Below are 12,769 nucleotides of genomic sequence, written 5' to 3'. Positions count from 1 at the left end.
CTCCTCTCTTAGTTCACGGTCTGACAACTTAGAAATATTCCCAGAGGTCAACATTAGTCCTTATTATAAAGCTAAAAGGTAACAAGAAAAAACTTTCTGTGTGTCACAAGTTAACACTTACATGATACTCCCGTATTACAAATAATGACTTTTCCATTAATAGCCATAATATAAGAGTTGTAATTAGATGTGCACAAAGCTGCCTCAGCACTTGCTCCTTTATATAACATGAACAGGTGTGCCTAAAAGCTTCTGACAATAGCTATTGTATATAGTTTCTCGTGCAACATACGCAGTCATTCAAGTTACAGCACACACTACATAATTGTCATCTAGGGTTAGCCCCAGTGTGATAGTAAGGTCTCCCCATATTAGCAAAATGTTAATGAGGAGTAAACACTCCCAATTAGGGTTAGTGTATACAATTAGCAATTAAGGTTAGCAAAAATTACCACAAATTAGGGTTAAATTACGTAATTACACACAAATACAGGTGCGCCATTTTTAGGTGGGGTATAAGTACCATTATGTATACTACTTGTCGTATAATCATTTACCCAATTATTCTCGTTAAAAATAACCTCAAAAGCTCAAAGTCTTTCGGAAATGTATATTTAGGAATAAAAAAGTGATTGCTTTGTTTTTCCCTCGTAGATTTAATTATGGGCAAACAAATTTAGATCAAGATAGTGATCATGCTATTAAAATTGACTGAAATTAAAAGTTGTCATATTCTGGACAAAAAGTTCGAAATGGAAAAATTTTTGAAAAACATTCAACGGACTTTAACTTGGACGGACATTAATTGAACGGACTTTGTTTGAGCGGACATTAAGGTGAACGCTAGGACCTCCAGAATGAAATGCAACTATTGTATGTGAACACCACCCGCACACACTTTGACACTTATCCAATATTCAAATAAAAGCGAACCATCCCTAAAAGGGTACTTCGAATCTTAAGCTGCTTGCCAGCGGCTGAAACTTGCAACTATAAAAGTATAAATACTTGACTAAACTCGACTATACTTGCAGAAGATTGTGTTGCGGGCCAGTCTCTGGATCAGTCAACTGGCTGTCAACCCTGTCCGGCAGATGAATGGAGTTTAGCAGCAAACGCAGCTTCTACCTGCACGGCATGTCCAGCTGGCAAAGGGGTAGCCGCTGGATCAGGAACATCACAAAGTGCCTGCACATGGAGTAAGTTGTTGTTTCCTAAAAATTGGAGAGACCGAAGGGGTTCATCCTGAAATTTATGTTAATCTTAGAAAATAGAAATGCAATAATGTGTGCGAATAAACATTAATAGACTGAAATACTGACGTCAACAAGCAAAGTTTAGTATTTGTACAATAATTGGTATTACTATACGTTTATGAGGTCCCATCACAGATGCTCGAAAGGAATTCCTGTGAATGAAATGCAACTATTGTATGTGAACACCACCCGCACACACTTTGACACTTTTCCAATATTCAAATATAAAAAGCGAACCATCCCTAAAAGGGTACTTCGAATCTTAAGCTGCTTGCCAGCGGCTGAAACTTGCAACTATAAATACTTGACTAAACTCGACTATACTTGCAGAAGATTGTGTTGCGGGCCAGTCTCTGGATCAGTCAACTGGCTGTCAACCCTGTCCGGCAGATGAATGGAGTTTAGCAGCAAACGCAGCTTCTACCTGCACGGCATGTCCAGCTGGCAAAGGGGTAGCCGCTGGATCAGGAACATCACAAAGTGCCTGCACATGGAGTAAGTTGTTGTTTCCTAAAAATTGGAGAGACCGAAGGGGTTCATCCTGAAATTTATGTTAATCTTAGAAAATAGAAATGCAATAATGTGTGCGAATAAACATTAATAGACTGAAATACTGACGTCAACAAGCAAAGTTTAGTATTTGTACAATAATTGGTATTACTATACGTTTATGAGGTCCCATCACAGATGCTCGAAAGGAATTCCTGTGAATGAAATGCAACTATTGTATGTGAACACCACCCGCACACACTTTGACACTTATCCAATATTCAAATATAAAAAGCGAACCATCCCTAAAAGGGTACTTCGAATCTTAAGCTGCTTGCCAGCGGCTGAAACTTGCAACTATAAATACTTGACTAAACTCGACTATACTTGCAGAAGATTGTGTTGCGGGCCAGTCTCTGGATCAGTCAACTGGCTGTCAACCCTGTCCGGCAGATGAATGGAGTTTAGCAGCAAACGCAGCTTCTACCTGCACGGCATGTCCAGCTGGCAAAGGGGCAGCCGCTGGATCAGGAACATCACAAAGTGCCTGCACATGGAGTAAGTTGTTGTTTCCTAAAAATTGGAGAGACCGAAGGGGTTCATCCTGAAATTTATGTTAATCTTAGAAAATAGAAATGCAATAATGTGTGCGAATAAACATAATAGACTGAAATACTGACGTCAACAAGCAAAGTTTAGTATTTGTACAATAATTGGTATTACTATACGTTTATGAGGTCCCATCACAGATGCTCGAAAGGAATTCCTGTGAATGAAATGCAACTATTGTATGTGAACACCACCCGCACACACTTTGACACTTATCCAATATTCAAATATAAAAGCGAACCATCCCTAAAAGGGTACTTCGAATCTTAAGCTGCTTGCCAGCGGCTGAAACTTGCAACTATAAATACTTGACTAAACTCGACTATACTTGCAGAAGATTGTGTTGCGGGCCAGTCTCTGGATCAGTCAACTGGCTGTCAACCCTGTCCGGCAGATGAATGGAGTTTAGCAGCAAACGCAGCTTCTACCTGCACGGCATGTCCAGCTGGCAAAGGGGTAGCCGCTGGATCAGGAACATCACAAAGTGCCTGCACATGGAGTAAGTTGTTGTTTCCTAAAAATTGGAGAGACCGAAGGGGTTCATCCTGAAATTTATGTTAATCTTAGAAATAGAAATGCAATAATGTGTGCGAATAAACATTAATAGACTGAAATACTGACGTCAACAAGCAAAGTTTAGTATTTGTACAATAATTGGTATTACTATACGTTTATGAGGTCCCATCACAGATGCTCGAAAGGAATTCCTGTGAATGAAATGCAACTATTGTATGTGAACACCACCCGCACACACTTTGACACTTATCCAATATTCAAATATAAAAGCGAACCATCCCTAAAAGGGTACTTCGAATCTTAAGCTGCTTGCCAGCGGCTGAAACTTGCAACTATAAATACTTGACTAAACTCGACTATACTTGCAGAAGATTGTGTTGCGGGCCAGTCTCTGGATCAGTCAACTGGCTGTCAACCCTGTCCGGCAGATGAATGGAGTTTAGCAGCAAACGCAGCTTCTACCTGCACGGCATGTCCAGCTGGCAAAGGGGTAGCCGCTGGATCAGGAACATCACAAAGTGCCTGCACATGGAGTAAGTTGTTGTTTCCTAAAAATTGGAGAGACCGAAGGGGTTCATCCTGAAATTTATGTTAATCTTAGAAATAGAAATGCAATAATGTGTGCGAATAAACATAATAGACTGAAATACTGACGTCAACAAGCAAAGTTTAGTATTTGTACAATAATTGGTATTACTATACGTTTATGAGGTCCCATCACAGATGCTCGAAAGGAATTCCTGTGAATGAAATGCAACTATTGTATGTGAACACCACCCGCACACACTTTGACACTTATCCAATATTCAAATAAAAAGCGAACCATCCCTAAAAGGGTACTTCGAATCTTAAGCTGCTTGCCAGCGGCTGAAACTTGCAACTAATACTTGACTAAACTCGACTATACTTGCAGAAGATTGTGCTGCGGGCCAGTCTCTGGATCAGTCAACTGGCTGTCAAGCCTGTCCGGCAGATGAATGGAGTTTAGCAGCAAACGCAGCTTCTACCTGCACGGCATGTCCAGCTGACAAAGAGGTAGCCTCTGGATCAGGAACACAAGAAAGTGACTGCACATGGAGTAAGTTGTTGTTTCCTAAAAATTGGAGGGACCGAAGGGGTTCATCCTGAAATTTATGTTAATCTTAGAAATGCAATAATGTGTGCGAATAAACATAGACTGAAATACTGACGTCAACAAGCAAAGTTTAGTATTTGTACAATAATTGGTATTACTATACGTTTATGAGGTCCCATCACAGATGCTCGAAAGGAATTCCTGTGAATGAAATGCAACTATTGTATGTGAACACCACCCGCACACACTTTGACACTTATCCAATATTCAAATAAAAGCGAACCATCCCTAAAAGGGTACTTCGAATCTTAAGCTGCTTGCCAGCGGCTGAAACTTGCAGTCTATAAATACTTGACTAAACTCGACTATACTTGCAGAAGATTGTGTTGCGGGCCAGTATCTGGATCAGTCAAGTGGCTGTCAAGCCTGTCCGGCAGATCAATGGAGTTTAGCAGCAAACGCAGCTTCTACCTGCACGGCATGTCCAGCTGACAAAGAGGTAGCCTCTGGATCAGGAACACAAGAAAGTGCCTGCACATGGAGTAAGTTGTTGTTTCCTAAAAATTGGAGGGACCGAAGGGGTTCATCCTGAAATTTATGTTAATCTTAGAAATGCAATAATGTGTGCGAATAAACATAGACTGAAATACTGACGTCAACAAGCAAAGTTTAGTATTTGTACAATAATTGGTATTACTATACGTTTATGAGGTCCCATCACAGATGCTCGAAAGGAATTCCTGTGAATGAAATGCAACTATTGTATGTGAACACCACCCGCACACACTTTGACACTTATCCAATATTCAAATAAAAGCGAACCATCCCTAAAAGGGTACTTCGAATCTTAAGCTGCTTGCCAGCGGCTGAAACTTGCAACTATAAATACTTGACTAAACTCGACTATACTTGCAGAAGATTGTGTTGCGGGCCAGTATCTGGATCAGTCAAGTGGCTGTCAAGCCTGTCCGGCAGATCAATGGAGTTTAGCAGCAAACGCAGCTTCTACCTGCACGGCATGTCCAGCTGACAAAGAGGTAGCCTCTGGATCAGGAACACAAGAAAGTGACTGCACATGGAGTAAGTTGTTGTTTCCTAAAAATTGGAGGGACCGAAGGGGTTCATCCTGAAATTTATGTTAATCTTAGAAATGCAATAATGTGTGCGAATAAACATAGACTGAAATACTGACGTCAACAAGCAAAGTTTAGTATTTGTACAATAATTGGTATTACTATACGTTTATGAGGTCCCATCACAGATGCTCGAAAGGAATTCCTGTGAATGAAATGCAACTATTGTATGTGAACACCACCCGCACACACTTTGACACTTATCCAATATTCAAATAAAAGCGAACCATCCCTAAAAGGGTACTTCGAATCTTAAGCTGCTTGCCAGCGGCTGAAACTTGCAGTTCTATAAATACTTGACTAAACTCGACTATACTTGCAGAAGATTGTGTTGCGGGCCAGTATCTGGATCAGTCAAGTGGCTGTCAAGCCTGTCCGGCAGATCAATGGAGTTTAGCAGCAAACGCAGCTTCTACCTGCACGGCATGTCCAGCTGACAAAGAGGTAGCCTCTGGATCAGGAACACAAGAAAGTGACTGCACATGGAGTAAGTTGTTGTTTCCTAAAAATTGGAGGGACCGAAGGGGTTCATCCTGAAATTTATGTTAATCTTAGAAATGCAATAATGTGTGCGAATAAACATAGACTGAAATACTGACGTCAACAAGCAAAGTTTAGTATTTGTACAATAATTGGTATTACTATACGTTTATGAGGTCCCATCACAGATGCTCGAAAGGAATTCCTGTGAATGAAATGCAACTATTGTATGTGAACACCACCCGCACACACTTTGACACTTATCCAATATTCAAATAAAAGCGAACCATCCCTAAAAGGGTACTTCGAATCTTAAGCTGCTTGCCAGCGGCTGAAACTTGCAGTTCTATAAATACTTGACTAAACTCGACTATACTTGCAGAAGATTGTGTTGCGGGCCAGTATCTGGATCAGTCAAGTGGCTGTCAAGCCTGTCCGGCAGATCAATGGAGTTTAGCAGCAAACGCAGCTTCTACCTGCACGGCATGTCCAGCTGACAAAGAGGTAGCCTCTGGATCAGGAACACAAGAAAGTGACTGCACATGGAGTAAGTTGTTGTTTCCTAAAAATTGGAGGGACCGAAGGGGTTCATCCTGAAATTTATGTTAATCTTAGAAATGCAATAATGTGTGCGAATAAACATAGACTGAAATACTGACGTCAACAAGCAAAGTTTAGTATTTGTACAATAATTGGTATTACTATACGTTTATGAGGTCCCATCACAGATGCTCGAAAGGAATTCCTGTGAATGAAATGCAACTATTGTATGTGAACACCACCCGCACACACTTTGACACTTATCCAATATTCAAATAAAAGCGAACCATCCCTAAAAGGGTACTTCGAATCTTAAGCTGCTTGAGTGCCATAATTTCGTTGACTTTTTTCCGCCAAGTGACCCTTGAAAACATCATAAACTAGTAGAATTTTCTGTGCCTCCGGCAGACCAAGGAGAACCTTTCCATCGTTAACTTACGGCACAATCAAGTTCTCAAAGTTGTCATATTCTGGACAAAAGTTCGAAATGGAAAAATTTTCTAAAAAATTTTAACGGAATTTAACTTGGACGGACATTAATTGAACGGACTTTATTTGAACGGACATTAAGATGAACGGTAGGGCCTCCAGCGTTCAAGTAATGTCCGTCCAAATAAGGTCCGATAACGTAGTCACTACTCACTGCGTATAAAAACGATCAGCTATTCGATTCAAAAGTGAATAATTTTCAAAAACAACAATTTCAGGGTACGTATGTCCGGAGGGACAAACAAAGTGTGGCGATATTGACGAATGTGTTCCCAACAGTGGTCTGTGTAATGGAGGTCCTGCGTGTTCAAATGGCTTTGATGAATCAGCGGAGTTTTGCACAAGTATGCAGAGTTATTCCTCAATATAGTTTTTATGTGTTGAATGGTTAGGATTTATTCATAAATAGTACTACAAAAGTACTATACAGTAACTTAAACCCCAACCAGGTTTTGAATGCCCCGTTGAACAGCAAAAGTGTGCGGACGGAATCCAGTGTTTTCCTTCATCTGGAAAATGTGATAAATTTAAAATTCCTCACTGTAACGATAAGTCCGATGACGTGGGCTGCACTTGTAAAGAAAGCGAAATGGTATGTGCTGACGGAAATGGATGTGCCTCCTTACAGAGAAAGTGCGATGGTAGCACGCAATGTGCTGACGGATCCGATGAGAGCCGCGACATTTGCTATGGTTAGCACTTAGTATAATAGATATTTGACATAATATTGAACATAATATTTAACCAAGTGAAAAAAGTACTTTTCCATACTAAACTTAGTTATATTAACAATATTTTTAATTTGCCATATTTACGCTCCGCAATCAAACGGCAGATTTCATAGGTTCAAGTTAGTTCAGCACTGCGTTTCTCCAATATAACAAATATATTATATAACATATTTATTATGTTCAAACTAGTTTCGGGATCGGGTGTATGCGGGATCGGCACGAAAAAGTGCGCCACTGGTAACCAGTGTATCGCTAAAGGGACAATGTGTGACGGTAGCATCCAATGTCTCGACGGGTCGGATGAAGATCCTGCCTTCTGTCCTGGTAAGCGGACTATTTCAACAATATTAAGCTATATAAATTTAGAATTATGAATTATAAATCAATAATAAATAATAAATAATAAATAATAAATAATAAATAATAAATAATGAATAATCACTTTACCAGCCTACGAGTGTCCGGCAGCCAAAAAGAAGTGTGCGGACGGTATACAATGCGTTCCTAAGAAACTCTTCTGTAATGGTAAAGCAGAGTGCACCGACGGGTCAGATGAGTCCGAGGAAGAATGCGCAGGTTCGTAGAATCATTATTGAAATTTGAAATATTTGAAGTATGGAAATATTGAGATTTGATTTACGAATTGCAACAAAGATAAAAAGCGAATTTAAGTCAGTTTCTCTGATTTGAATGTATTTTTAATTCAGAGGAAAAAGGAGGAGGAAAATCAGATATTGAGCGCCGAAAAGGAAAAGGGAAACAAACAATTGGTAAGTAGCACATTTATCATGAGAATATTAAGTTTAAGTCAGAGTTTATTAAGACTATTAACTTATTAAGAAATTTTAACATTGTATATAAGGAAGTACTTTTACCCAGTATTTAATGTTTATCAACCACTAATCACTACGAGCTTTTTGTAAATGCATTAGTAAACTCCAACGTTGTTTTAACTTTTTAATAACATTGCCCTTTATTCTCTTTGACAGATTTGGGAACTTTATATTAAATTAAAGAAAAGTTATGAGAATATCATTTTTTAGAAAAGGGTGAAAGAGTTAAAGAAGTGACGGATCAAGAAAGCCGAAGGGGGCCACCAGAGCCAGAAGACCCAGAGCCAGTAGTTCCAGTAGATCCAGAGCCAGTTGTCCCAGTAGACCCAGAGCCAGTTGTCCCAGTAGACCCAGAGCCAGTTGTCCCAGTAGACCCAGTCCCAGTAGTCTCAGTTGATCCAGAGCCAGTAGTTCCAGTTGATCCAGAGCCAGTAGTCCCAGTAGACCCAGAGCCAGTAGTCCCAGAAGATCCAGAGCCAGTAGTTCCAGTTGATCCAGAGCCAGTAGTTCCAGTAGACCCGGAGCCAGTTGTTCCAGTAGACCCGGAGCCAGTTGTCCCAGAAGATCCAGAGCCAGTATTTCCTGTAGATCCAGAGCCAGTAGTCCCAGAAGACCCAGAGCCAGTAGTTCCAGTAGATCTAGAGCCAGTAGTCCCAGTAGACCCAGAGCCAGTAGTCCCAGTAGATCCAGAGCCAGTAGTCCCAGTAGACCCAGAGCCAGTAGTCCCAGAAGACCCAGAGCCAGTAGTCCCAGAAGACCCAGAGCCAGTAGTCCCAGTAGACCCGGAGCCAGTAGTTCCAGTAGACCCGGAGCCAGTTGTCCCAATGGACCCAGAGCCAGTTGTCCCAGTAGACCCGGAGCCAGTTGTCCCAGTAGACCCGGAGCCAGTTGTCCCAGTAGACCCAGAGCCAGTAGTCCCTGAAGACCCGGAGCCAGTAGTTCCAGTAGACCCGGAGCCAGTTGTCCCAGTAGACCCAGAGCCAGTAGTCCCAGTAGATCCAGAGCCAGTAGTCCCAGTAGACCCAGAGCCAGTAGTCCCAGAAGACCCAGAGCCAGTTGTCCCAGTAGACCCAGAGCCAGTAGTCCCAGTAGTCCTAGTAGACCCAGTTCCAGTAGTCCCGGATGGTAAGAAGACCTGCGACTGCTGGACTCCAGAATGTGGTTTCTGTTCAAACCCAGAATGCTCTGTCAAGCTGACTGGTGGGCTCGCCAGCTCTAAAGGTATTGGAGTACGCTCCTTTCTCCACAATAGAAAAGTCAAGACCATCGTCATGTATAATAGTGATGGAGATTCAATCGGACAGTTCGAGTGGAGTTTGAAAAGGATCTCCATGTCCGGCTGTTTCCGCTGTCAGACACCTGAAGGAATACGGGACAAGGTTAAGGGACTTCCTGTGGGAACTGTTGGCTGGAGCTTTGCCATCAACGATGGGGTTGTTGAGCTTAGTGTTGAGGGTGAGATCTTGTTCACCTCGAAGCTGACAAGACAATGTGCGGAGGTATACGGAGACGTGAAAAGCTTCTCTTTTACCGGAATGAGCTGCAAGGGCTCGTTTGCCTACGCTTCTGAGGAAATGAAACTTGCAACTATCTGTGGTGGAGCTGATAAATGCCCCGTCAACGCATAATTAGCATCATGATTCATAATTAGTACAGTTAATGCTAATCAACGTGTTTTCAATGGACAAATGAACAGTGAACTGGTTTAAGCTTAAAATGTATCGTGCATGAACCCAGCAAACCCCACAATTTCAAAATCATGGAGACTATGTCTAGAAGAGTTGAAATAAATGTCTATATTTTTGGAAAAAATGTTTAAATTATTTTATAAATAACATCAACTGTGTCATCATTTTAATTTAACTAAATTATATGTACCTTATCGGATCTTATTTGAACGGATTAATGTCCCTAAAAGTCAAAGTCCGTTGAAATTTGTTTCCCAAAATTATTGCACTACGAACTTATTGTCGAGGATATGTCTACTTTTTAATCTCAGTAAATTTTAATTTCTATCGTCAGACTAAATTATATCATTAATCACAATTATTAATGCTTAACAATCGCTTTTTTTGCTTACCGTATAAAAAATCAATTGAAATATCGTATACTACAATTGAAAAAAACGTCCAAAAAGAGATTTCGGTAATGGCCTCGATAACCTACACGATGTGAGCTCCTGCTGTTTCCTTTCCCTGTACATATATACACACAACACGACACAGACATGCACTAGACAAATACTGACGACGGCAGCCGCAATTTTAGTCAATGCTAGTACAAATCTTGGGATGATATTGGAAACATACTGTGAGCATGCAATACTAACACAAGCCCCTATTCTTTGAAATACCAACCCGATCGATAGTACAAATGATTATACTTCTGTTGGGAAATATTCTGCTCCTAGAATAGAATGACTAAATCTAGTTTGAACGTCCAGTTGCCTTGATAAAGTTTAATAAGGCACCATAAAATCCGATTCCATTTTTATTGGTTTCATCGCCATCAACATTATCTCGCCTTTTCAATTAAATGGCGGGGCTTCAGTTGAACTTGGCGATGGTTTGTACTGTTATGTACTTTCCGCTTTGTCCCGGTTGCCCTTCTTAGTATCAAATCTCGGAGACCCTCCCATCATGATGGCCAAAAATAATATCGATGGAGAGAAAATGATGGATGATAATTAATCACTCTACACTCGACTGTCACGTGACTTTTTCAACCCGTTCTCTAGCTGGTCCTGAACGACTATTCGAAACCCTAACCCTCTTATTCAATCTCGAAGATCGACTGTAGAGTGATTTAGTACGCTCGCAGAATAAAGTTATTTTGGATCTTCCATCTCGTCAACCAATTGTTACAAAGTTTATTTTATTCCAACAGTCCGACAGTTTTATTGGAATTCATTTCAGTGCAGCAGAAATATTGACTATCAGAATGAAAGGATTTTGTGTATCTTATTTTGCTCTAGCTGTTGGAATTGGTGATTCACTGTCAGTGTCAATCGCATTGGCGTATTTTGTTGTCGATATCTACGGCTGGAGAGGCTTCATGATAGGATCTGCAATCATGTTCCGAGCGTACTAAATCACTCTACAGTCGATCTTCGAGATTGTTCTAAAAGGGCCCCCGACAGTTGAAACCAACTTTAATCGATGTATTTTCGGACGCTGATTCCGAATCACCCCCCATGATATAGGGTTAAAATGCTCCCCTGACGAGATATAGGCGAAAAACTGTATCGATCACGTGATATGGCCGTATAAGGAAGTTATTCTAATTTCTCGTTAGGGTTAGGGTTTCAGCTTATGCTTTTGTTAAGGATTGGGTTAGGGTTAGGGTTGGGATCAAATAAGAGGGTTAGGGTTTCGAATAGTCGTTCAGGACCAGCTAGAGAACGGGTTGAAAAAGTCACGTGACAGTCGAGTGTAGAGTGATTAATTATCATCCAGAAGAGAACCTGAGTTCTTTGCAGTACCATTTAACCGTTTATGTAATTCAGACAAGAGCATTTCTTACATTGGGCCTAAGTTATATAACCAAACAGTCAACATTATTAACAAGGACATCAAATATGTCACCACTTGCCTACAAGACAAATTCCTAAATTCATTCAAGTCTACAGTCAACAAGCATGTGCTTACTGCACAAGCACATAAACCGGATGACAAGGACTGGGACAACTCAAATTTCGTACTTTTAGAAATTTAAATAATTTGGTACAACATACGTTGATCATAATAACGAGCAACAAAACTTTAACCTCATAACAAAATATGACTATCTTCGAGCATTTTTTACAATGCTATCGACACCGCCCAATTTCACTGTCATTTACAACTTTTAAAAGATAAAAATATCACCGCGCATTCTTCAGACCCTGTGTCGCTGTTCTAAATTTTTGTCAAGAGATAAGAGTTATTTAAAATTCTTAATAGTACTATTTAAATTTGCTAATAGCATAATCATATTTTATACATTATTAATACTTTATACATTGTGTGCATATATTTATATTTGATTGTAATTAAAGATTTAAAGGCGTTAGTGCCGAGTAATGCCTTCGGGTAGTGCTCCTCAATCAATCAATCAAAACTATTTAAGTTAATGCCTATTCTCCGCAAGATCCACTCTCCGTCTCTCCATTCTTACGACGGTGTTAGTACGGTGAGAAGATACAAAATTACAGATAATATGTTTACTTCTTGACGGTAAAAAGTTAGGAATTTGAGGAATTAGACAAATAGAATTTGATCAGATCCGGAGATTTGACGTATTTTTTAACTTTTTGACGACATATTTGATGATTATTTCTAAAGACGTATCTTGTTGAACTAGATAAGTTGGATTCATGAATTGTAAAATGTAAAGCTATTATAAAATCATAGACGAAACTCACTGATCTTTCCAAAAAGGTATGACAAATTTGGTACTGTGAAAATTCTCACAGTCTCTAGAAAACAATGGTACACAAATTTTTTAAATCCGAGCAAGTTTATTTTTATGGTGCACCCCCTAGTAGCAGTTTGTGGCAGTTTCCTTGCACTTTGCTCCTCCTGTGTCCAATGTTCAAGCAGCTACCACGTGACACAATTCAGCCAATCGGAGTACAGGA

The 12,769-nt window shown here is 40.2% G+C and overlaps 1 protein-coding gene across 4 annotated transcripts in view; it reads left to right on the top strand.

Annotated features, from left to right (window-relative positions):
- LOC134824899 (multiple epidermal growth factor-like domains protein 6) overlaps positions 1-10,210 on the top strand; it is a 97,224-nt gene extending 87,014 nt beyond the window's left edge. Inside the window, exons 4-19 of one of the 4 annotated variants that reach the window (XM_063836902.1) lie at positions 1,035-1,199; positions 1,587-1,751; positions 2,139-2,303; positions 2,689-2,853; positions 3,239-3,403; positions 3,784-3,948; positions 4,323-4,487; positions 4,861-5,025; positions 5,401-5,565; positions 5,941-6,105; positions 6,806-6,931; positions 7,037-7,279; positions 7,508-7,642; positions 7,769-7,894; positions 8,026-8,088; positions 8,362-10,210. In XM_063836902.1, coding sequence (XP_063692972.1) covers positions 1,035-1,199; positions 1,587-1,751; positions 2,139-2,303; positions 2,689-2,853; positions 3,239-3,403; positions 3,784-3,948; positions 4,323-4,487; positions 4,861-5,025; positions 5,401-5,565; positions 5,941-6,105; positions 6,806-6,931; positions 7,037-7,279; positions 7,508-7,642; positions 7,769-7,894; positions 8,026-8,088; positions 8,362-9,779 — 3,761 coding nt within the window. In that variant the 3' untranslated portion in view covers positions 9,780-10,210. The remainder of the gene's footprint in view (positions 1-1,034; positions 1,200-1,586; positions 1,752-2,138; positions 2,304-2,688; positions 2,854-3,238; positions 3,404-3,783; positions 3,949-4,322; positions 4,488-4,860; positions 5,026-5,400; positions 5,566-5,940; positions 6,106-6,805; positions 6,932-7,036; positions 7,280-7,507; positions 7,643-7,768; positions 7,895-8,025; positions 8,089-8,361) is intronic. The other 3 variants (XM_063836903.1, XM_063836904.1, XM_063836905.1) reach the window with 3 other exon arrangements.
- Positions 10,211-12,769: the final 2,559 nt, after the last annotated feature.

Source organism: Bolinopsis microptera, chromosome 13, assembly GCF_026151205.1.
Source record: "Bolinopsis microptera isolate Bmic1 chromosome 13, MBARI_Bmic_1.0, whole genome shotgun sequence".
NCBI lineage: Eukaryota > Metazoa > Ctenophora > Tentaculata > Lobata > Bolinopsidae > Bolinopsis > Bolinopsis microptera.
The sequence above is the reverse complement of the archived record's forward strand: the minus strand, read 5'-3'. Positions and strand labels throughout refer to the sequence as shown.